The following is a 24,430-nucleotide window of genomic DNA, read 5'->3' as shown; positions in this document are numbered from 1 at the left end:
TAGGGGTACCTGTCTGGCTCAATCAGTAGAGCATGCAACTCTTGATCTCAGGGTTGTGAGTTCAGGCCCCACGTTGGCCATGGAGCCTACTTAAGGAAGAAAACAAGCATAAACTAGTTAATGCTATGCATGTTGAAGTGTTTAGATGTGAAACGTTCTGTTTTCTGCAACTTTAAAATACATAACAGATGAATTCATGGATGTTGAGATGGACAGACGACTAGGCATGTGATAAATACAACAAAATATTATAGACTTTTGATGGTGGGTATATGAGTGTTCACTGTAAAGTTCTTTCAACCTTTATATGTTGGAACATTTTCAGAATAAAATGTTGGGGGGTGCCTGGGTGGCTCAGTGGGTTAAAGTCTCTGCCTTCGGCTCAGGTCATGATCCCAGGGTGCTGGGATCGAGTCCCGCATCGGGCTCTCTGCTCAGCAGGGAGCCTGTTCCCTCTCTCTCTCTCTGCCTGCCTCTCTGCCTACTTGTGATCTCTGTCAAATAAATCTTTAAAAAAAAAAGAATAAAATGTTGGGGTCACCAAGGGCTGAGAGGAGAAAGGAGTAGGGGGTTATTATCTAATGGGTAAAACTTTCTGTTTGGGATGATGAAAATTTTCTGGAAATAGTGATGATGTTTATGCTACAATCAGGTACATCAAGTACTTCATGGGAATGAGTTGTACACTTAAAAATAGTTAGATGGTAAATTTTATGTATATTGTATTTTTTTTTTAAAGTTCAAAGCTCAAAAGAAAAAAAGTATTGGGGAAAAATCAATGTGGAAGTGTCTGTGCCTTCTCTAGAGGTAGTCTGGGGTACTTCACAGAGGGAAAGGGAAAGGGAGTAGGTTGGTTGTGAGTGCGCCAAGCCCATTATAAGAAAAGGGTAATGGGGGGCGCCTGGGTGGCTCAGTGGGTTAAGTTGCTGCCTTCGGCTCAGGTCCTGATCTCAGGGTCCTGGGATCGAGTCCCGCATCGGGCTCTCTGCTCAGCAGGGAGCCTGTTCCCACTCTCTCTCTCTCTCTCTGCCTGCCTCTCCATCTACTTGTGATTTCTCTCTGTCAAATAAATTAAATCTTTTTAAAAAAAATTATCTTAAAAAAAAAAAGGTAATGGGAAGAGAGAACAGAGGCTGTGGAAACAGAACGGGGTTTATAATCCCATTTTTCTCACTTTCTGGCTGTGTGACTGTACTTGTTCTTAGTGCTATTGCTCTAACAAATTATCACAAATTTAGTGGCTTAAAACAACACAAATTTATTATCTTGAGTTCAGGAGGTCTGATATGTGTCTCACTGGGCCAAAATAAAGATCTGTGTTCCTTCTATAGACTCTTAATAGGCAGGAACAATATTTCTCCTGGTTTTTTCCTAACAGTTTTATTGAGATATAAATACATACCATACAGTTTACCCATTTATTTTTTTTTATAGAAACAATCATCAGGAATTATTTATTTTTTTTAAAGGTTTTATTTATTTGACAGAGAGACATCACAAGTAGGCAGAGAGGCAGGCAGAGAGAGAGAGGAGGAAGCAGGCTCCCTGCTGAGCAGAGAGCCCGATGCGGGACTCGATCCCAGGACCCTGAGATCATGACCCGAGCCAAAGGCAGTGGCTTAACCCACTGAGCCACCCAGGCGCCCCAGTTTACCCATTTAAAGCAAACAATTCAGTGGTTTTAGTATAGTCACAGAGCTACACAATCATCACATTTTCATCTCTCACCATTTTTATATATGAGGAAACAGAGGTTTGAGACATTAAGGAAACTCTCTTAGAGAAACCTCTAACTGGCAGGGCTGGGGCGCGGCAGGGGCTTTCAGGAGCTGAGATTCCAGTGCACGCCTAGATTCCCTTCATGAAGTTCGACTAGTCCCCTGGGAGCAGTGTGGTGCAGTAAACAGCAGATGTTCACACCAGGTGAGACTCGGGTTCAAGGCTTTGTTTTGCTATCTGCAAGCTATGTGGCCTTTGGTAAAATCTGTTGGAGCCTCATTTGAAAAATGAGGGCAATAAATCTGGAGGGTGACTCACCTGAAAGATCCCTTCCAGCTAATAAATGCCAAGCCTCAATAAGGGGGAAGAAAAGATAATTAAAAATAAATTATCCAAGGGTGCCTGGGTGGCTCAGTGGGTTAAGGCCTCTGCCTTCAGCTCGGATCATGGTCCCAGGGTCTTGGGATTGAGCCCCGCTGTCGGGCTCTCTGCTCAGTGGGGAGCCTGCTTCCCCTCTCTCTCTGCCTGCCTCTCTGCCTACTTGTGATCTCTTTCTGTCAAATAAATAAATAAAATCTTTTAAAAAAAATAAATAAATTATCCAGCATCCAGTGCAACAAAAGGGATACGAATTCCCTGAAGACAGCGGCTCACGTACTTCTTTGTACTTCCTGAGCACCTGGCGCAGGTTTTGGAATTCCTCCCCAAAGGGCCTCAGCCCGGTGAGAGACAAATAAGTAAACTGACCCTTACAGAGGCACAGAAAGGTGGAAAGAGCAGTGGGGGCGATGAGGGTTGTGGGGGTGGTTACCTCGGGGTAGTCGGCGCAGGAGTGGGCAACTGCCAAGTGAAGGTAAACACGGGTGGGTGGGATCAGGGGCAGCTCTTTCCAAAGGCCAAGTTCAGCCGCAGTGTGAGGGCTGGACCGAGAAAAAGCGTGTTGGAGGTATTGTTCTAAAAACAAATCTTCAAGCGGCATTGGGTGACACAACATCACGCGTGGCCGAGCTCCGCCCCTTCCCACCTCTCCCGCTGGTGCACGAGATTTGGTGTACTCGCCCACCACAATAAGCCTCCTCTCGCCGCCTTGCAATTGGTACAGCCCAAGCTCTGGGAAAAGACGCCCGTTGTCACGCCCCTGCCTCTGATTGGCTGGAGAATTTAAAGATCCGGCCGGTAATAGGGTGATTTTCGACTTCTAGTATTTGAAAGTTCTTACTGCCCGAGGTTCACTAGGGGCCAGCTCTGGTTAGCGTGTTCGTCCGAGTACCGGTGCAAGTGAGTGTCCACGCGAGCCCAGAGGTGGGAGACAGAGAGCCTGCTTTTTCAAAGGGTCTCTGCCGGGAGGGTGCAGACGAGTGGGTCAGACGGAGGAAACATGGTTTCCCGAGCTCCGGGGTCCCCGGCGATTTCCCCAGCCAAACATTCTCTACCCGGTGCCCACTTTGAGATGGGAAGGAAGAGTCAGGGCTTGGGAATCACACTAACTGACTCCTACCAGTCGTTGTAACCTCTCCCACTCTGTTTCCACTAATGTACACGGGGAATAGTGAGACTGACCTGGCTGCATGTAAACCACTGAACGTATTTGGAAGACAGAATGTGCCCTGGCTCATCTCTCCACTTAAGCTTCCCTTGCTTCCTTGGGAGAGGACTCGGGATTCCCTTGCCCGCTCTGGGCTTCTTGGAATCAGGCTTCTTTTTTGTTCAGAAGTCGGACAGCTGAGGCTCACCATTCCTGAGTGCATTTGACGCTGCCCCGTCCACCTCTCTGGAAAATACTGCTAAGATAGTAAATGTCTGCGTGAATTTCGGTTGATCCCAGGTCCCTCTTGCCGTCTCCGTGACCTCTTTGTCTTACCAGTGACAGCTTCCGTGAACTTCTGTGGCCTTGACCGGGCTCCCTATTAGGTCCACTGAGTCCTTATGACTCCGGCTCTCCGGACTTTTTGCAGATCTGCAGAGGCGGTGGCGATGCTATCGGGCACCCAGGCAGCGCCTGCGGGATTCGAGGACGCGGAGCTGCGGTGCCGCGTGGCTCTGGAGGAGCTGAGCCCGGGCGGGCAGCCGCGAAAGCGCCAGGCCTTACGCTCTGCGGAGCTGAGCCTGGGGCGGAATGAGCGCCGCGAGTTGCTGCTGCGGCTGCAGGCGCCTGGGTCCGAGGGGCGGCCGCGCTGCTTCCCTCTGCGGGCCGCGCGTCTCTTCACGCGCTTTGCGGCGGCGGGACGCAGCACACTGCGGCTCCCCACCGACGGCGTCCCCGGGGCAGGCGCTGTGCAGCTGCTGCTCTCCGACTGTCCCCCCGACCGCCTGCGACGCTTCCTGCGCACGCTGCGCCTCAAGCTGGCCGCGGCCCCAGGGCCCGGGCCGGCCTCCGCCCGGGCGCAGCTGCTGGGACAGCGGCCCCGCGACTTCGTCACCATCAGCCCCGTGCAGCCCGAGGAGATGCAGCGCGCGGCGGCCACCCGGGTCCCGCATGCCACGCCAGTGAAGCGGCCCCTGGAACCCCAGGCGGGAGCCAAGCCCAGCACTGTGAGCGCAGGAAAGGGGGGACGCCTCAAGGAGGGGTGTGCCCCTGAGATGGAAGAGACCCAGGGGCCCAAGTTGGGGTGGGGGGAGGTGGTGACAGGACATGGGAGGGGGTTGTTGGTTATCTCAGAGGAGATGCCCATCCAACATCTGAGCATGACAGAGATGTGGAAATTGTGCCTGTGTTTCTGAGTGCAATCCCTGAGTAAGCTAGAACAGGAAGAGCAGGCCCACCTCATGGTAAAAGAGAAAGAGAAGGAGATTTCAGAAGAAAAAGTCGGAGGCTGTTGGGCCTGGAGAAGGAGAGGAGCTCTTGGAGAGAAGTGGCCAGCAGTGTCAGGCACAGCCAACAGTTCTGATCAGTTGGAGGGGACAGAGTCTGGAAGGTCTGACAGTTTGTGAACTGGGACGCCTGGATCACAGACCACAGGGTTTTGAGACTAAGCTGGGGAGAAGATGGAGATGGAGCCAGGCAGGGTATTGCTATGAGACAGGCAGGTTTGTGATGGGAAGAGAAGTGAGAAGGAAGGACCTGTGAGAGAACCCAGGAGATTTAGGGAAACCAGGAGACAGAGCCAAGGGAGGATCCAGACCCAACCAGTGCAGTTACCAGGGCACCAGGGATCAGTGGAGATCCAGCCTTGAGCCCTTACTCAAGGAGAGACCTGGCCTGGAGTAGTTATTAGTAAGATCTCCTGGGGAACCAAAACGGCCCACGGGCTTCAAGGAATGAAACCAGCAGAGACACAAAGGGCTACCAGGCCTAGCATGGCATACAGGCTAAGAAGGGAGGGGCAATGCCTAAGTGGGAGTAGGAAGCCCTAAGATAATCCTGTCCCCCCACAGGAAGCCCCAAGATGGCCCTTGCCTGTGAAGAGGCTGAGCTTGCCCCCAACAAAACCACAGCTTTCTAAGGAGCAGGCTGCTGTGCTAAGGGTTGTCCTGAAAGGCCAGAGCATCTTCTTCACTGGGAGTGCAGGTAGTGGGGGGAGAGGGGGCAGCATCAGGGGTTGGGGGGAACGGTGATGGGGTAGGATAGAGGAGCAGGAGACCCTGACTTTACCCTCTCTCCAGGGACAGGGAAGTCTTATCTGCTGAAGCGTATCCTGGGCTCACTGCCTCCCACAGGTACTGTGGCTACGGCCAGCACTGGGGCGGCAGCCTGCCACATCGGGGGTACCACGCTCCATGCCTTTGCAGGTAAGTGGGAACCTCTGGGGCTTCAGCAGGAAGCCAGCCAGTCCTGTGAGATAGGAGAGGGGGCTCTGGGCTGAGACATGGCTAGGGTCTCAGGCTGCATGGAATCACTCACAGGCATCGGCTCAGGCCAGGCTCCCCTAGCCCAGTGTGTGGCCCTGGCCCAGCGGCCAGCTGTGCGGCAAGGCTGGCTGAACTGCCAGCGGCTAGTCATCGATGAGATCTCCATGGTGGAGGCTGACCTGTTTGACAAGCTGGAAGCAGTGGCCAGGTCAGTATGTGCAGCAAGGGCTGGGTTTTGGTGGTTTTCCATCTGGAACCTGGCCACCTCAGCTTCTAAAGTCCCCCATGCTCCTATGCAGAGCTGTCCGGCAACAGGACAAGCCTTTTGGAGGGATCCAGCTCATCATCTGTGGGGACTTCCTACAGCTGCCACCTGTAACCAAGGGATCCCAGCCCCCGAAGTTCTGCTTTCAGGTATCACTCACCCTCCGGCCCTGGCCCCCGACAGGTGCCTGCTCTTCTCCCTGAAACCCCTACCCTACCCCCACCAGGCCAAGAGCTGGAGAAGGTGTGTCCCAGTGACTCTGGAGCTGACCGAAGTGTGGAGGCAGGCAGACCAGAACTTCATCTCTCTGCTGCAAGCTGTCAGGCTGGGAAGGTGCGCCCTGGTGAACAGAGAAGGGGGAAAAGTGCTTCATGGTCCCATAGAAGGTGGTCACTCTCTGAGCATTGGGACTCTGTCTCCTCCAAGGTTGGGTCCCCATCACCCAGCACATGCCCTGGTGCAGAGTAGGTGTCAGGAAAATATGGGCACATGGGTACACAAGAAGAAATCAGAGATGTTAATACTCCTACTTCACAGATGCAGAAATGGGGCGTTCAAAGAGGTGAAGTGACTTGCCCCAAATTCCAGCCAGTAAGTGACTGGGCTGGGATTTGAACCTGGCCTGACTCTAAAACCCAAGTTCCTTCCACTCTTAGAGGCTACAGCATCATTTGGTGAGGGAGAGAGTTTTCAGGCACCATCCCACCCCAACTAGGACAAAAGGTTGAAATGCTGTGACTATTCTAATGTGCAAGCAGGCAAGAGGCCAGGAAGGCCAAAGACATGGGCCAGAGTTGGGCCTTGAAAACCAGATTGTGACAGGAGGTGGTGGTAGTGAGGGGCTTTCTATGCTTAGGGGCCCTGTCACAGATATATGAGTCAGGTAGGAAGGCACACAGCACACACCAGCATATGCGGGGAACAAGAGGAAGATTGAGTGGCAAAGCAGAGAGAGATGTAGGTCTTAAGTTTTCCCCCCACTCTCAAATGATTTGCTGTCACACCCAGGCTTCTCCAGTGGATGAAGGCTTGAGATAGAAACACAGGCTAAGGGCACCTGGCTGGCTCAGTCAGAGGAGCAAGAGGGTCTTGATCTTAGGATTGGGAGTTTGAGCCCCACATTGGGCATAGAAATTATTTAAATAAATAAATATCATTGAACATTATATCAGAAACTAACGATGTGCTATACATTGGCTAATTGAATTTAAATAAAAACAAACAAACTTAAAAAAGAAAAGAAACACAGGCAAAATTTTTGCTCCCAAGGCAGCAAGCAAGCAAGGCTAGAAGACTGTAGCCTGGAGGCCAGTCTGATGATAGGCTACCAGTATGACAGGATATCAACCTCAGTGCCTTATCGAGGTCCTCTGAACCTCTGGTCTGTGCTCACTCATCATATCCAACTTCCTCAGGAGCACTGGGGTGGGAGGGTGGCTAGCTCCTACCTGGGGACATTCACAGGGAAGGGTGCCTCCTTCTGTGGGAGCAGGGGAATGATCTGTGAATGATCATTCCCCATGTTGGAGCTCCGAGTGGGGAAAGGCAAGTTAGCCAGCCTGGGGGCCAATACATTCTGCCTTGGTGCCCCTTTCTAATCCCCAAGTCTGACCCATGCCCTACGGCTTGGGCCATTATCAGCCAGGTGCCCCACCTTCCCTGGTGTTCAGGTGGGCTCTGCCCTGACAGCCTAGCCCCTACAGGTGCTCAGACGAAGTGACCCGCCAGCTCCAGGCCACAGCCTCCCACAAGGTGGGGCGAGATGGGATTGTGGCCACAAGGCTCTGCACTCACCAGGATGACGTGGCCCTCACCAATGAGAGGCGACTACAGGAACTACCAGGTGAGCAGGGAACCAGGGCTGGTCAAAACCAGCTGGGAAGGGCCATCAGGCTGGTGTGGGTCTCCACCCCCACCTAACAGCCTGGGCCCTTGGGGCCATTTGGCTATTTAGACCCCCAACCTCTCTGGCCATAAAGACTCTTGTATTTGGGATGCCTGGGTGGCTCAGTTGGTTCAACGACTGCCTTCAGCTCAGGTCATGATCCTGGAGTCCCGGGATCGAGTCCCGCATCGGGATCAGAGCTCCATGGGGAGTCTGCTTCTCCCTCTGACCTTCTCCTCACTCATGCTCTCTCTCACTGTCTCTCTCTCAAATAAATAAATAAAATCTTAAAAAAAAAAACACAAACCTTATATTTGCAGATGTAACTGTGACTTTGAGAGGCATGACCTTGAATAGGTCAAGGTCACTGAGCCAGTAAATGCTGGAAGTAAGATTTGAACCCAGGCGCCTGATTCCAAAGCCCCAGCTGTCCCCACTACCTCCTTCTATACCCTGGTCTAACATGTGGTTTTGGAAACTGAACCACAAGTCAATGACTTGTAATCTGTTTGCCTAACTCTTTTTTCCTAGGTGAGATGCACACCTTTAAGGCCATGGACAGCGACCCTGAGCAAGCTCGAAGCCTGGATGCCCAGTGTCCTGTTAGCCAGATTCTTCAACTAAAGCTGGGTGCCCAGGTGAATGGGAAGCAGAGCCAAGACCTGGGGGCTCTGGGCTTCCCCGGTGCTTGCCCCTCAGCCCAGGCAGCTCCATAGCCAGAGGGCCCAGCTGTGACCCCAGTGAACTCCCTCCCTCCTGTTCCCACCCACTTTCCTGTCTTCAGCTTCCCACTGCTTCTTCTTGCTAGGCCTGGGGCACCAGCAACAGTGCTTTGGACAAGCCCCTTTCCCTTGCTAAAGCTCAGTTTCTGTGAGAGGGCCCTGCTTCTTCCTGTGATGTTGGGGTGGGCCAAATGGGAGACTTTCCTTAGGTTCTGAAGGGCACTTAAGTGTTGGAAGAGGGGTACAGGACTGGGGCTATCCCTCACAGTTTTTGTCCATGCACATTCCCTATAATAGAAACAATCATTTTTCAGAGCCCTGTGATGCCCGTTACCTTACCGCTCCTTACTCTCTCCTGAGGCAAACAGCAAACGTCATTCCCCTTTGACACCAGGGGCAACTGAGACTGGAGAAAATAAAGCCGCTTGCCACAGGGGTCACAGTCAGGCAGTGACGGAGTTAAGGATTAGGACTTTGTACCTCTCCAGGTGTTCCCCTAGCTTCTTGGAACTGTCCTAGCGACTGCTGAAGCTGAGGCCAGGTGGGGCCATGGCTGCTCTCTGTGACTCAAGTTTGCTTTCTCTTGCAGGTGATGTTGGTAAAGAACTTAGCAGTGTCCCGGGGCCTGGTGAATGGCGCCCGGGGCGTGGTCATTGGGTTTGAGACTGAGGGGAGAGGTAAGCAATGGGCCTACTGTGTGAGTTTGCAGCCCTGGGGTATGTGTGAGGAGAAGGCTAGGTTGGAGGGGTAAAGCCTGCTCCTCACCTCTGAGCCCTGAAGCAGGGCCAAAAAAAGGTGGGACTTCTCCACGCTTCCCTCAGGGCTGCCCCAGGTGCGGTTCCTGTGTGGAGTCACTGAGGTCATCCGTGCTGACCGCTGGACGGTGCAGGCCACAGGGGGCCAGCTCCTCAGCCGGCAGCAGCTGCCCCTCCAGCTGGCCTGGGCAATATCCATCCACAAGAGCCAGGTGAGCAGCCAGTGTGGGGGATGGAGAGGGGCAGGGCAGATGGGGGACAGGATAGGCCTGGGGCATGTTGAAGGAGGTTCTTAAAGGCTTTATGGAGGTTGAGCTTGCCCTGGATGGAAAGTTTCAGACCAGTGGTAGAATGAGCCTTTCTTTTGCACATTTCCTGTCCTCCTTCCTCTACCTTTCCCAGATACACACTGTCCCCTCTGACATCTCCTTTCCTGCCATTGACTGAGCCACTACCAGATGTTAAATTTAATCCTGACAACTGTATGAGGTGTAGATGTGATAATCGGTCCCATTTTACAGAAGGGAAAACCAAAGCTCAGAGTGGTTATGTAAGTTGTCCAAGGTCACACAGAGAGGGAGATACAGAGTCAAGATTCATTTCCTTGCCTGTCTGATCCAGGCCTGAGCTCTTTCCTTTCACCCCCATCCCTCTACTCTAATCCTCAATCTGTGTTTCCTGGACCTGCTCCTACTCAGACACACAGTTTCTATCAATCTGTCTCTCTGCCTTGAGACTCTCCAGACTGACTGAAGAGGTCCAGGGGCAGTCTCTGGGCCGGCGCAGGTGGGGTCAGGTTCTTGTGCACAAGGGATTTCAGGCTAAGCTGGTGCTCACTCTGTCCCTCCGTTCCCCCAGGGCATGTCCCTGGACTGCGTGGAGATCTCTTTGGGCCGTGTGTTTGCCAGTGGCCAGGCCTACGTAGCCCTTTCCCGGGCCCGCAGCCTGCAGGGCCTGCGCGTGCTGGACTTTGATCCCATGGTGGTTCGTTGTGATCCCCGTGTGCTGAGCTTCTATGCCGCCCTGCGGAGGAGCAGGGGCCTCAGCCTGGTAAGAGGGAGTCCCCTGTTGGTGGGTCATATGGCATGGGAAGCCAGGAGCTAGGACAGAGGGAAGGCCAAGGGGCCATGGGGTCGGGATGGCAGAGCCTTCTCCAGCTCTGTTGGGAGCAGGGGCAAGAGGAAGGAGATGCTGGCCACTGGGCTGTGGCCCTGGGGAACAGCATGAGTCCATAACTGGGTTTCTCTGTCTCTGATCCAGAAGTCTCCAAATGATGATGAGGCAGCCTCAGACCAAGAGAATGAGGACCCAAACCTTTGAGCCTCAAAGAGAAGACAAATGGTGGTCTCCCCTTCTACCTCCTTCCTAGTGGGCCAGGGCTCCTGGAAATAACTGGGGGAGGATAGCCAGTGTCTCTTTCTGCCTTCTGCAGGGCTCTCAGTCTCCTGGCAGGGCACAAGGGAGAGCACTTTCCACCCATTTGCCAGCTGTGCCTCAGTTTCTCTCCTTGTCCTGGGTGAGCTACTTCCAGGAATAGGAGAAACCCTTTTCAGGCCAGTTGGGAATGGGCCTATGGTAGTACCTGGTGTTCTAGAACAAAGCTGTCTGTGAGGGCTGGCCCAGGGCCACGCGGTTGTGAATGGTGCTTTCTTGGAGCTGCAGAGGGGAGAGGCAGTGAAGACAGGTACTCCAGGAGCAGGAATAGGCTATAGGAGCCCTGGACTGGGAGACTCTGGGCAAATACAGGCCCCAAACAGAGAAGGGAACTGGGGTTAGTTTCATAGGTAGGCCCAGGCTACACAGGCCAGGACAAACCCCTTCCTGAGCCTAACCTGAGAACACTCAATGCAAACCATGTGCCTGTATCTTAAGCTCCTTTTTTGGAGAAGAAATAGTATTTAGGGGTATTGAGATGGATGTTCTCAGATTACATTTATTTAGGCCAAATAAACTTGTGAGTTGTATAAGGACTATGAGTTGAGTCATCTGCTCTCTTTAAGAAGGCATCCCTGCCTGGGAGACGAGCTACACCTGTAGCCAGGGCCCTCTCCCCATGGGTGCACACAAGGTGTTTGCTACATCATGACACCCTTATGTGAGTTTTTGTTAGGATCACTGGTTATTTGGAAAGCTGAGTTACCCGAGATTGGTGACTCACAATGAAATGACAAGGTGAATCACTGTTGCCCAGGGTTCAGACAAGGACACAGAAGAGAATTCACACGGCAGGATATGGGCCTTCCGTCTCCTCTCTGGTTGCATAGTCATGGGGGTTTCCCATTCTTCCCATCCACTCTCCAGAGGAAGGCTGGAGAGAAGTTAGCAGGTGAACAAGTTGGAGAAAGGCATTTAGGAAAAGGGAACTGTACGGTACAGAGGCACAGAGGTGTGAAAGATGGAGCTTAACGTTCTGCTTTCTTAGACTCGAAAGCAAGACAAAATGGCAGTTGGGTGAGTCCGGCATATTCCTAAGGGTGCTCAACATGGGGAGGGGTGGATAGAACCCCTCTGGGGAGAAAGAGGGTCTCTTGGAGTCCCACTTCCAGCTAAGCACCACTTGTATCCTGGGCCTGAGAGCTCTGCCCTCAGGCCAGGCGTGACCTGCCTTGGATGGTAATCAGCAACTTACAGTTCTATCTCCTAGAATGAGCCAAAGCCCTTGGGATGGAGAGACCTGGCTTAGATGTCTGAGTTCCCCCATGGCACTCCACACCATGACTCCAGAAAGGAAATACTTCACAAAATGTTTGATAGGGGCGCCTGGGTGGCTCAGTGGGTAAAGCCTCTGCCTTCAGCTCAGGTCACGATCCAAAGGTCCTGGGATCAAGCCCCGAGTCGGGCTCTCTGCTCGGCTGGCGGGGAGCCTGCTTCCCCCACCCTCTGCCTGCCTCTGCCTACTTGGGATCTCTTTCTCGCTTTATAAATAAATAAAATCTTTAAAAAAAAAAAAAGTGTGATAAATGAAAGAATGAGCCCCCTAAGAGGCAGGGATGTTTACTCTGATCTTGCAGAGGAGGGAGCTGAGCCAGGCAGTGGCAGAGCTGGAACTCAAACCCACCCCCCTCCCCCTCTCCTCCACCCTTCCTGGAGCCCTGCAGAGGAAGTAAAATGTGGGGCCGAGATGGCAGACCAATGGAGTGTCCACCAGCACCCCCCCCTCAGGAGGGATGCCCAGGAAGGGTTAGCTACGCATGATTCATCCTGGCATATTTTGCCTACCGCCACAGGGCCAATGGTCATCCTCAGAGGCCCTGGATCCCAGAGTACTAAGCCCTCCTGCTCCCCTATCACCACACACTGAAGACCACTAGGTGGCGCTAAGTGGTCAGTCCCTTCCCAGAGACCTTGCCGGTCCTTTGTCTCCTCGCGGTCCCTGGGCGGGGCTCGCGGGTTCCTCAGGAGCTGGGTTGCCCAGCAATTGTAGGGAAGAGAGATCCCTCTGTTGAGAAGTTTGCACCAAGTAGGTGTGGAGGACCTCATGTTTGTGTTCATGAGCCCTCTAGTTCGTTTTTCATAATAACTCTGAGAAGACAGTGGGACATTATCCCCACCTCATCGGAGAGAGAACGAATTTCATGAAATGTTAGATGGCTTGGCGAAGCCACCCTACAAGCTGGGTCTGGAACCCAAGTCCCAGCTACAGGGAGGGTCCTGGGGTTTTTGCGAAGTCAGCAGAGGGCCATGAGGCTCCAAGTGGCACTGCCACTTCCCATGCGACCTTGAACAAGCTGCTGAAATCCTCAGCCCTAGTCTCATCATCAGCAAAGTGGGTCTAAGAGCGACCAACAGAGTTAGGACAAGTACAGAGCTGGGATGGAGGCAGGCATGGGTGACCCCTCTTGATTACCTCTGTTGTGTCTACACTGCACTTACTCCAAGCCGCCACCCTGCACCGACCCCCCACCCCCACTTCTCCCCCTGCTTCTAGAGTAGCCCTGAGGATAACAGAAATAACAGGATCCAGAGTAAATGAAAAGTTCTCTTTCAGTCTTCCCTCCTGGAGGACCCAGACTGTGCCCACCCACCACAAGGAAGGGGAGAATGAAGGGCCCCTCAACAAACATGAGGTTCCAGCCCTAGTGAGTACATTTGTCAGAATCAGTTCTCTTCCTTCCTCTGTCCCTCCTCTTCTTCTTTTTTAAAGTAGGCTCCATGTCCAACATGAGGCTTAAAATTCACAACCCTGAGATCAAGAGTCCCATGCTTTACCAACTGAGCCAGCCAGGCACCCTCTCCGTTCCTCCTCTTAACAGAGCTTTGACGACCCTTTGAGTGGGATCTTCAGACTGAGATTCCCAAGGAGGAGACAGGCTCACAGAAAACTGGCAGCTCACAGGGTCTCCACTGTAAATGGCAGAGCTAGGATGGGCATAAGGCCTCACCCTGGTATTCAAAGGCTTCGGAAAAAGAGCAAGCATGGGTGCTTTCAGCCCCTAGCTTTGTCCACACACTCAAGACCCCATTTCTTTTTTTCCTCCCCCATCCCCCGCCCATTTTTTTTTTAAGAGAGAAAGAACACAAACGGGGAGCAGGAGGCAGAGGGAGAAGCACACTCCCCACTGAACGAGGATCCCAGAACCCTGGGACCATGACCTGAGCTGAAGGCAACTGAGCTACACAGGCACCCCTTCTTTAAGATTCTGAGAGCATCTCCTGCTGAGACAGAAACAGCTGGGAGGGGTCAAGATGGGAGGGGAAGGGCTTGGACGGAGACCCTAAATGGGGAAGTGAACTCAGGGGCCCAGACAAGCCCCACAGGGAGGGGACTGACTGCTACCCCACCTCCCACTCCTCAGACTCTCACTCCCTTGACTCCAGCTCCTTCCTTGCCAGGAATGGCCCTTCATTTCCTCTCCTGCTGGTATTGGGTTCAGTAAGCAGAGCCCCAGCTCACCTGCAAGGTGCGGAGTGAGGAAGGCGTCCAGTTACATCCTGGTGCTGGGAGGACAGGCAGGGGCAACCTGGAGGCAGGAGCCTAAGGTCTGGGAACTGATGGTGGGACCAAGTGTTGAGGGGGAGGCCCGACACCCCTGTGGGTGCCCCCCCATCCCTGCCATAGGGGCCCTATCTTTTGGACTCCATGCCTCCCTGAACTCCTCCCACCTACTGGAGGCGGTTATGGAAAGACATCTGGTAGCTAGTGCGCCTCAGTTCCCTGAGCTGGGTCTCAGTTTCCTTATCCTCGGAATGGGGGTAGGTTGGGAATAAGCGCCGCTGACCCATTCCCTGCAGCCTGGGATTGTGCTCCATAAACTTGAAGGGCTCTGCACACCCCTTTCCTTTTTTTCTCTCCACCCAGGGTGGCCTCCTCCCCCCCCCCTCACCCTGGGCCCTGGCACCGCACTCCATGCCTATTTAAGGCAAATCTCCTGATCTCCTTTTAAATAACATTCGCTTCTTGTTGTGGAGAAGACAAGCAAGGCCTGAGTTTAGGGAAAGGGGAGGGGAGCCCCAGACAGCCCATCAGAGAGTGGGGGGAAGGGGATCTGGGGATGAAGCAGGTTTGGGAAGGTCCTTGCCCCACCCCCCACTCCCAGCCTCCCATTTGGTCCCCTTACTGAACAGGCCTTTGATTGGCTCAAACCCCTTTAGACGAGCTGGGGCACCCCCAGAATGCTTCATGCAGCCCCTTACAGGCAGCGGGGGTGGGGAGATGAGGAATAACAACAGTCCCAGGGCCTGGGATGGGTGTATGGTTGGGAGAAGGAGGAGCACAATCGGGGTGACCAGGAAGGGGAGTGGGAGGCTCTGGGGTAGGATCAACATCTGATCTCCACAGCCTGCCCACTCTGAAGGATGAAACATAAACATTTTTTGGTTCTAGAATCTGAAGCTCAGATAGTCCAAGAGACCTTCCTGGAGCCGCACAGCTGATGAGTAGAAGGGTCTGAAATACAAGCCTGGCCTGGCTCAAATTTAATGCTTTCTTCCTCTTCATGCAGGTGTCCTTGTGCTGGGGCTGTATGTGACACCTGACAGTGACTCTTATTAGGAACAGGGCCTCATTGAAAGGCCCCCTGCACACACCCTCCCTCTGCTTGCACATGTCCCAGGGGGTAGGACCTGATTCCTTCCTTTCTGCCTGCTTCTTCTTTCCTCCAGGCCCACCAGACCCCTCTCCCCTTCTCCTGCTTGACTTGGTTCAAACACTGAGAAAATTGTAGGTAGAAGGTAGCATGTCCCACACCCCTCCAGAGGAGGCAGACCTCTGTAAGACCCCTGCAGGGCCCTTCCTACAGATCTTAAGGGGAAGATCTGAGGCTGCCCTCTCCAGCTTCCTTCTCTCCCCTTTTCTTAGTCTTTCCGCCAGGTAGCCATCTCCAGCCTCCCAGCTCAAGCAGGGCTAATTTCCTTGCGGTCTTCATGTGACTGAGTTGCCCTCTTCAGGGTTCAAAAGGAGAGGGTCAGGGATCCTTTACAGATCATGTTGCCTTCTTAGGACCAAACACTCACTCCTTAGGCATGTGAGCTCCAGCAGAACCAGCCCCAACCCGTGTCAGTGTCAGGCTGGACTGGGGGCTGGGGGGCCAGAACAAGAAGCCCTAGCCTTTCTCTGGATACTTAGAGCAGAAAGGGGTCTTAGTAGTCAGTGGGTCTGATGGCCTCCATTCACAGATGAGCTAACTGTGACCCAGGCAATGAGAGGGGAGGCTCTGGGTTTCCACAGTGAGACAGAAGCTGAGTTGGATCATACTGGGATCCCTGATTACCCCAGGTAAGGACCTGCCTCCATCTGCAGTTCCCACCTTCCTGGGGGGGGGGGGGGCGGGGGTAGAACTGCGGGGTCCTAGAGAGCCAGCTGGCAGGATGCTTGCTGAGACAATGGCTGGGGCTGTGAGCTCCTGCCCACACCCCATTCCTTCCCCCCAGGGTGGTGTGTTTGACAGGGGATTACCTTTGACCCTCAGAGACATCCTTATTGCCAACTCCAAAAAGACTCTTAGCTGGGCCTCACAGCAGGCTTTCAGCTGGAGGGTTTAGATCCTGGTCTTCTGATGACTGACCAAGTAGATTCTCAGAAAACTTCCCAAAGACCCAGGAAGCAGTGGCTGGCAGGAAATATGTTATTAGGAGACATCTAAGGGAAGAGAAGTCAGAAACTAGATGCTTGGAGACTTCGCATTCTGGGGTATAAACACTCTCAACCACTTACTAATTATAGGGCCTTGGGGGGATTATCTAATGTCTCTGAGCCTCGGCTTCCTCATCAGTAAAATGGGGACAATAATATTGTCTCATCCTATGACAAAAGAATTGAGTGATATATGCAGAGTGCTTAGCTCATGGCCTGGTACCTCATACATGCTCAAAAACGGTAACTATAATCCTTGTTGAAGACAGACGGGGGCGCCTGGGTGGCTCAGTCGTTTAAGCATCTGCCTTGGGCTCAGGTCATCATCCCAGGGTCCTGGGGTGGAGTCCCATGTCTGGCTCCTGGCTCAGCTTCTCCCTCTCCCTCTGCCCTTCCCCTCAGTTCATGTGCTTGCGCGCGCACTCTCTTTCTCCATCTACTTAAAAAAAAAAATTTTTTTTTTTAATGGGGGTGATTGGGTGGCTCAGTTGGTTCGGTGTCTGACTCCTCGGGGTACTGAGATCAAGCCCCACATCAGGCTCCAAACTCAATGCAGAGTCTGCTTATTCCCCTCCCTCCCCCTACTTGCTCTCATTCTCTCTCCAATAAGTAAAATCTTGAAACAAAACCAAACCCAAATGGATCAAGGCTCCCAGCTGAGGCAGGAAGGGCTGCTGGGAAGCAGGGAGGCACCGGGGCACAGGCTGTTCAGCCAGAGGTAGGCAAGTGGTTAGTAGCTAGAATAAAAACACACAGCCCCAAGCCTGGTACTACAGCAGTCTACGCAGACTATTTCATTTAAACCTCAGGCTCTCCCTTCGTCAAAACTAGGTCTTCAGGACAGAAGCTTCCTAAGGCCTTACTAGTTCAGTGAACACTTGACTTCCATTTACAGATGTTTTCAGTGTACAAAGTACTTTTGACTTTATAGAGCCAACTCTGTGAGTGTTCTGGTAGTTGTCAGTGGTCACATAACCAGGTCTGGGACTCGAACTAGGGAGGATGGCTCCATCTTTCCCCAGAGCCTGTGGCATACGGCTCTGAGAGGGGTGGGTAAGACCTGAAGCCCCACCAAGGGCCCAGGGAGGAGCATGGCCCTTGAAGGCAACGACGTCATGGAAGCTTGGCTCTGGCTCCTGCCCAGTGTCCGGTTCTGTCGGACTGTGCTGGGGCCCAGAGGCCTGGATCTGGAACTCGTCAGCCCCACCTGTCAGCCCTCCCCTGGCCAGCACCCGGGGGCCTTCAGTTATCACTAAGGAGAGTGTGGCTTCAGTCCAGGGGCCCTGCATCCCTTCCCTGCTGGAGATGCAGGGCAGGGAGCTGTGCCCCATCAGCCAAGTACCCCTGGTTTGACCAAGCTCTGATATATGACAGGTACCATGAAATATACAAAGACCTCAGTTATTCAACAAATATTTATTGAACACCTATAGTGTGCCTGGCCCTGAGCTGGCTCCAGCGAATCTGACAGAAATTCTTGCCTTCACTCTAGTAAAAGAAGTTGTAAAGGAAAGCAGAAGTGTGAATGGGAAATAAAAAAGAGAGTGATTCACTTTACACAAAGTAGTCAGAGAAGGCCTCTGAGCTGAGAGAGGGAAGGACAGCTAGACAGAGCAGGCCCGACAGAGGTAAGGGCCCACACCAAGGCCCTGAGATAGGAAAATCTGGAGTGTCTGGAGAGCCACAGACCAGCAAGCTCTCCCCCAGTAAGTGCCCACCAGACAAATGAACATCACAAGGATTTCTGCTTCCAGCCAAGATGGAGTAACCAAGACTGGATTTACGTCCCCACCTAAGATGGCTAAAATACCCCACAAAATATATGAAACAGTGGTCCTCAAAACACTGGATGTCAGACCACGAGAGTCAGGAAACAAATGAGGAGAGCCCTAGGAATGCTCCACCTTACTGTCTGAAGAACACTTCCAGATCAGAGCACTGGGAGAGGAAGGCAGGTGGGGTCCACATTCTCCTTGCACTGACAGGATGAAGTTAGGAGTCTGGGGACACAAGGCAGAGAACCAAAAAGGAACATACTGTACCCAGAGAGAACTCTGGAACACTACATAGGGTACATCTTTAATCATTCAGCTTGGTGTCTGCATGTGAAGAAACTACTAGAAAGCACAGTTAGAATCAACCAATATGATTAGAGAGAATAATCCTTGGAGCTCACACAAGGCTGGGAATAGGGCTGGCTCCCACAAACCAGAGTGGAAATCTCACAATTAATGGGGCATTGAGTGGAGCACTCACAAGACCTTTTGACTCAGAAGTGGGTGAAAACAAAACACTGCTCTGGTCCCATCTAACAAAAGCAAGATCTGAAAAAGGACCAAACTATTTCCAAGTGCTTTTGCACCCCGCAACAAAACTCAAGAATACGGATAAGGATACAGAAATGTCCAGCATCTAACAAAATAAAATTCACAATGTTTGGCAACTGATAAAAAGTAGCATGTATGCAAAGAAACAGGAAAGTATGACCCATAATGAAAAGAAAAAAACTGATCAATTGAAACCTACCCAGAAATTACCCAGATGATAGAATTAGGAGACACAGACATTAAAACAGTTATTGTAACTATGTTCCATATGTGCAAGAAGATAAAGCAAAGACTGACCATGTTAAATAGAGAAATAGAAGATATTACTTAATAGACCTCAATTGAAATTCTAAAGCTGAAAACTATAAGGTCTGAGATAAAAAATACACTAGATTGATTAATGGAACATTAGATGTGGCAGAAGACTAGTGAACTTGAATACATAGTCCCAGAAACTATCCCAAATAAAATACACAGAGAAAAAAGCCTTTAAAATAATAATAACATGGCACTGGGGAGCCATGTGACCTAATATATTTGTGTAACTAGAGTCCCCCACAGAGGAAAGAGGATAAGAAAAAGAAATACTTGAAGGGAAAGGAAGAAAAAACAACTGAAAAACTTCTAAGTTTGATGAAAACTTTGATGAAGATTTGATAAATCCATAGATCTCAGAAACTAATGAACCCCAAGCACAATACACATAAAGAAACTATACCAAACTCTCTGTTTCTCCCAGCTCAATAGACAGCCACATCATGTGCAGTGCCAGCTGGGGCCCTGGGACATAATGGTAAAGGTTGTGGTAAATGGATTTGGCCATATTGGATACCTGGTCATCAGGGTTAATTTTTTTTTTTTAAGATTTTATTTTTAAGTTATCCCTACACTCAATGTGGGGTTCGAATTTACAACCCCAAGATTAAGAGTAGTGTGTTCTACCAAGTGAGCCAGCCAGGCGCCCCAAGGGGAGTACTGCTGCCGTCAATGGCCTCTTCATTGATCTCAACCACATGGTCTACATGTTCCAGTAAGATTCCACATGTGGCAAGTTCAATGGCACAGTCAAGACTAAGAATGGGCAGCTTTGTCATCAATGGAAAGCTCCTTTCCATCTTCCAGGAGTGAGATTCCACCAATATCAAATGGGGTGATGCTGGTGCTGAGTATGTAGAGTCTGCTAGTATCTTTACTACCTTGGAGAAGGCTGGGGCTCACTTGAAGGTAGAGCCAAAAAGGTCACCATCTCTGCCGCTTCTGTTGATGCCCCCATGTTTGTGAAGGGCATGAACCATGGAAAGTAGGACAGCTCCCTCAAGGCCCTCAAATGCTTCCTGCACCACCAGCTGCTTGGACATCCCTGACCAGTCTCATCCATGACAACCTTAGCATCATGGAGGGACTCATGACCATAATCCATGCCATCACTGCCACCCAGAATATTGTGGATGACCTCTCTGGTAAGCTGTGGCATGATGGCCATGGGCTTCCCAGAACATCATCCCTACTTCTAGTGGCACTGCCAAAGCTGAGGGCAAGGTAATTCCCGAGCTATATAAGAAGCTCACCAACATGGTCTTCCATGTCTTCTCTCTCAATATGTCAGCAGGATCTGACCTGGTCCCTGGAGAAAGCTGCCATATTTGATAACATCAAGAAGGTGGTGAAACAGGCATCATAGAGGCCCCCCAAGGGCAGTCTGGGCTGCACTGAGGACCAGGTTCATCCTGCAACTTTAATAAGGATACCCACTCTTCCACCTTTGATGCTGGGGCTTGTGCTACCTTCAGTGAACACTTTGTCAAGCTCATTTCCTGGTATGAAAATGAATTTGACTTCAGCAATAGGGTGATAGACATTCTGGTCCACATGGCCTCCAAGGAGTAAGAGTATCCTAGACCAACAGCTCCAGTAGGAACACAAGAAGAGAGAGACCCTCAGCTGCTTGAGAGTGTTTACCCTAACTCAACCTCCCAACACATTGAGGCTCTACAGTCTCCATTCCAGAATCCCTGAGGAGTGGGAGGGGCTTAGGGAGCCTTCCAAGTTAAGTACCACCAATAAAGTACACTGGACCCAGCCCCCTCTCCTCCAAAAAAACCTATACCAAGGTATATTTTTAAAATGTGATGGGGCGCCTAGGTGGCTAAGTGGGTTAAAGCCTCTGCCGTCGGCTCAGGTTATGATCCCAGGGTCCTGGGATCGAGCACCCCCGTCCCCCTGCTTGGCGGGGAGCCTGCTTCCGCCTCTCTCTCTCTCCCTGCCTCTCTGCCTACTTGTGATCTCTTTCTGTCAAATAAATAAATAAAATCCTTAAAAAATAAAATAAAATAAAACGTGACAAAGAGAAAGATTTAGAAGTGGTCAGAATGGGGCACCTGGGTGGCTCAGTCAATTAAGCATCTGATTCTTGATCTGAGCTCAGGTCTTGATCTCAGGATCATGAGTTCAAGCCCAGCATGGAGCTTACTTAAAAATGAAAAAAAAAAAAAAAAATACACACACACACACACACACACACACACACACACATACACACACACGTAAAAGCAGCCAGAGTAAAAAGACATACTAGATACAAACAAAAATAATGCTAACAGATTTTCTTTTGTCAGAAAGCATGCAAGGAAGAAGATATGGAGCTGCATCTTTAAAATACAGAAAGAGGGTTGCCTGGCTGGATCTTGAATTCATGAGTTCAAGCCCCATTTTGGATGTAAAGATTTAAATAAATGAATAAATAAAAACTTGAAAAAAAAATACAGGAAGAAAAAATACAACATTAACCTAAAATGTTAACCTAGGTTAAAAAAAAAAAAAAACTTTCAAAAATGAAAGTGAGACCACAGGGGACGAAATTCGAAATTAATGACAAAAGGAAATCTGGAAAATTCACAGACATGTGGAAGTTAAGCAACAACTCTGAACTAAGCCATGGTCCAAAAAAGAACTCACAAGGGAAGTAGAAAATATTTTGAAATAAATTAAAATCCTGTATCAAAGCTTATGGGATGCAGCTAAATTAGTGCTGAGATGGAAATATATAGCTGTCAATGAAAAGAAATATCTGAAATCAATACCATAACCTTTCACCTTAGAGATACTCTGAAAAGAAGAGCAAACTAAATTTAAAGCAAGCAGAGATAAGGAAATAGTAAAAATTTGAGTGTGAATTAATGAAAAGGAGAATAGAAAAATAGGAAAAAACCAATCAACCAAAAGCTGTTTTTTGAAAAGGTCAACAAAACTGACAAATCTTTGTTACAATGACCAAGAAAAAAGAAAAGACTCAAATCACTAGAATCAGAAATAAGGAACTTCTTACTGCCAACCTTATGAAATAGCATTATTTATAAAAGCATAAGAAATACTATGAACAACTGTATGTCCATAAATAACTTAGGGGTGCCTGGGTGGCTCAGTGGGTTAAGCCTCTGCCTTCAGCTCAGGTCATGATCTCAGCGTCCTGGGATCAAGCCCCACATCCCATCCGCATCCGGGCTCCCTGCTCAGCAGGGAGCCTGCTTCCCCGCCTCTGCGTGCCTCTCTGCCTGCTTGTGATCTCCGTCTCTCTGTCAAATAAATGAATAAAATCTTTTTTAAAAATTTAATAACTTAGGGACGCCTGGGTGGCTCAGTTGGTTGAGCGGCTGCCTTCGGCTCGGGTCATGATCCCAGCGTCCTGGGATTGAGTCCCACATCGGGCTCCTTGCTCGGCAGGGAGCCTGCTTCTCCCTCTGCCTCTAGCCTGCCACTCTGTCTGCTTGTGCTTGCGCTCTGTATCTCTCTCTCTCTCTCTAACAAATAAATAAAATAAAAAAATATTTTAAAAAATTTAATAACTTAGATGAAATGGACAAATTCCTAGAAAAAAAAAACTACTTAAACTGATTCAAGAAGAAACAGGCAATCTGTATAGACTTACAGCAAGTAAAGAGATCGAAGTTTTTTGTTTGTTTTTTTTTTTTTTAGAGATTTTATTTTTAAGTAACCTCTATACTCAATGTGGGGCTCAAACTTACAACCCCGAGATCAAGAGTTGCATGCTTTCCCAACTTAGCCATCCAGGCACCCTGACATTGAAGTTTTTGTTTTAGATTTTCTTTATATATTCGACACAGAGAGAGAGATCACAAGTAGGCAGAGAGGCAGGCAGAGAGAGAGGGAAGCAGGCTCCCCACTAAGCAGAGAGCCTGATCCCAGGACCCTGAGACCATGACCCGAGCTGAAGGCAGAGGTTTAACCTAGTGAGCCACCCAGGCGCCCCACATTGAAGTATTAATTTAAGAAATTACCACAGCCTAAGATAGTTTCAATGATGGATTCTACAAAGTACCTAAAGAATAATTAATATTGGGGTACCTGGGTGGAATAGAACAAAGCCTGTGTCTGTGGTCAACTGATTTTCAACAAGGGTGCAAAGACCATTCAATTGTGAAAGAATAGACTTTGCAGGGGCGCCTGGGTGGCTCAGTGGGTTAAGCCTCTGCCTTCAGCTCAGGTTATGATCTCAGAGTCCTAGGATCAGGCTCTCTGCTTAGTGGGGAGCCTGCTTCCCTCTCTCTCTGCCTGCCTCTCTGCCTACTTGTGATCTCTCTCATATAAATAAATAAAATATTTTTTAAAAAATTATTTTATTTGTTCCATCACATGCTCCACTTTTTTAAAAAAAAAGATTTTATTTATTTATTTGACAGAGAGATCACAAGTAGGCAGAGAGGCAGGCAGAAAGAGAGGGGGAAGCAGGCTCCCTGCCAAGCAGAGAGCCCGATGTGGGGCTCCATCCCAGGACCCTGAGATCATGACCTGAGCTGAAGGCAGAGGCTTTAACCCACTGAGCCACCCAGGCGCCCCCAAATAAAATAATTAAAAAAAAAAAAAAAAGAATAGTCTTGGCAACAAATAGTGCTGGGACAACTGGATATTCATGTGCAAAAAAAAAAAGAAGTTGGGACCCTTACCCTTACTTAATATCACGTGCAAAAAGTAACTCAAAACAGATAAATACCTCAATGTAAAAGCTAAAACAATAAAATTCTTAGAAGAAAATGTAGGCGTAAATCCCAGATTAGGCAATGGATTCCTAAATATGATGCCAAAAGCATAACTAACAAAAGAAAAATGAGAAGAAATGGACTTTATCAAAATGTAAAAGTTTTGTGCTTCAAAGAGCACTCAGGAAGGCAAAAGGCATACAGAATGGGAGAAAATGTTTGCTAATTATATGTCTGATAAAGGACTTGTATAGAGAATATATAAGGAACTCTTACAATGCAATAATAAAAAGACAAACCAATTACAAATTGAGCAAAGGGTCTGAATAGACATTTCTCCAGAGAAGATACACAAATGGTAATAAGCAAATGAACAGATACTCGACATTATTCATAAAAACTTTACACCAGTAAATTTGATAACTTCAATGAAATGGACAAATTCTTTAATAGAAGACACAAAGCATGAAAGCTAACTCAACTAGAAATAAATAACTGAAATAGCCCTATATCTATTTTTAAAAGTCAGTTTCATTGTAAAAAGGGATAATCTTTGTGACAAAGGATGCTGGGCCAATCGGACATTCATACCCACATGAAAAGAAAGAAATTTAACTGGGACCGCATACATATGCCAAAATTAACACGAAACAGGTGACAGACCTAAGAGCAAAACTTAAAACTATAGGCAATTATTAGAATTTCTACAACCAAAATGACTGAAACTAAGGATTTGGCGAGGATCTGAAGCACCTGGAACTTTCACACACGGCTGGTGGGAATGTGAAACAGTATGGTCACTTTGGCTGCATAAGCTAAGCATAGCATTCACCCACCATGTGACCAAGCCATTCCACTCCTAGGTATTTATCCAAAAGCAATAAAAGCATATGTCTACATAA

General features: G+C 49.8%; 1 protein-coding gene and 1 pseudogene across 7 annotated transcripts in view; both read left to right on the top strand.

The window, feature by feature from the left end:
• PIF1 (PIF1 5'-to-3' DNA helicase) overlaps positions 1-11,106 on the top strand; it is a 68,090-nt gene extending 56,984 nt beyond the window's left edge. For 2 of the 7 annotated variants that reach the window (XM_013059526.2, XM_004758698.3), the window contains exons 2-13: positions 3,675-4,251; positions 5,095-5,227; positions 5,323-5,448; positions 5,563-5,716; positions 5,808-5,922; positions 6,000-6,106; positions 7,477-7,616; positions 8,190-8,296; positions 8,970-9,057; positions 9,202-9,347; positions 9,994-10,185; positions 10,396-11,106. In XM_013059526.2, coding sequence (XP_012914980.1) covers positions 3,675-4,251; positions 5,095-5,227; positions 5,323-5,448; positions 5,563-5,716; positions 5,808-5,922; positions 6,000-6,106; positions 7,477-7,616; positions 8,190-8,296; positions 8,970-9,057; positions 9,202-9,347; positions 9,994-10,185; positions 10,396-10,455 — 1,945 coding nt within the window. In that variant the 3' untranslated portion in view covers positions 10,456-11,106. Of the gene's footprint in view, positions 1-2,300; positions 4,252-5,094; positions 5,228-5,322; positions 5,449-5,562; positions 5,717-5,807; positions 5,923-5,999; positions 6,107-7,476; positions 7,617-8,189; positions 8,297-8,969; positions 9,058-9,201; positions 9,348-9,993; positions 10,186-10,395 lie in introns of those variants that run through there. The other 5 variants (XM_045067553.1, XM_045067552.1, XM_004758701.3 and 2 more) reach the window with 5 other exon arrangements.
• An 8,123-nt stretch (positions 11,107-19,229) lies between these two features.
• Positions 19,230-20,662, top strand: LOC123388234 (annotated as a pseudogene).
• Positions 20,663-24,430: the final 3,768 nt, after the last annotated feature.

Source organism: Mustela putorius, unplaced genomic scaffold (assembly GCF_011764305.1).
Source record: "Mustela putorius furo isolate JIRA1106 unplaced genomic scaffold, ASM1176430v1.1 tig00003896_pilon_pilon_pilon, whole genome shotgun sequence".
Lineage (NCBI taxonomy): Eukaryota > Metazoa > Chordata > Mammalia > Carnivora > Mustelidae > Mustela > Mustela putorius.
Note: the sequence above shows the minus strand (reverse complement) of the source record. Positions and strands in the feature narration are given on the sequence as shown.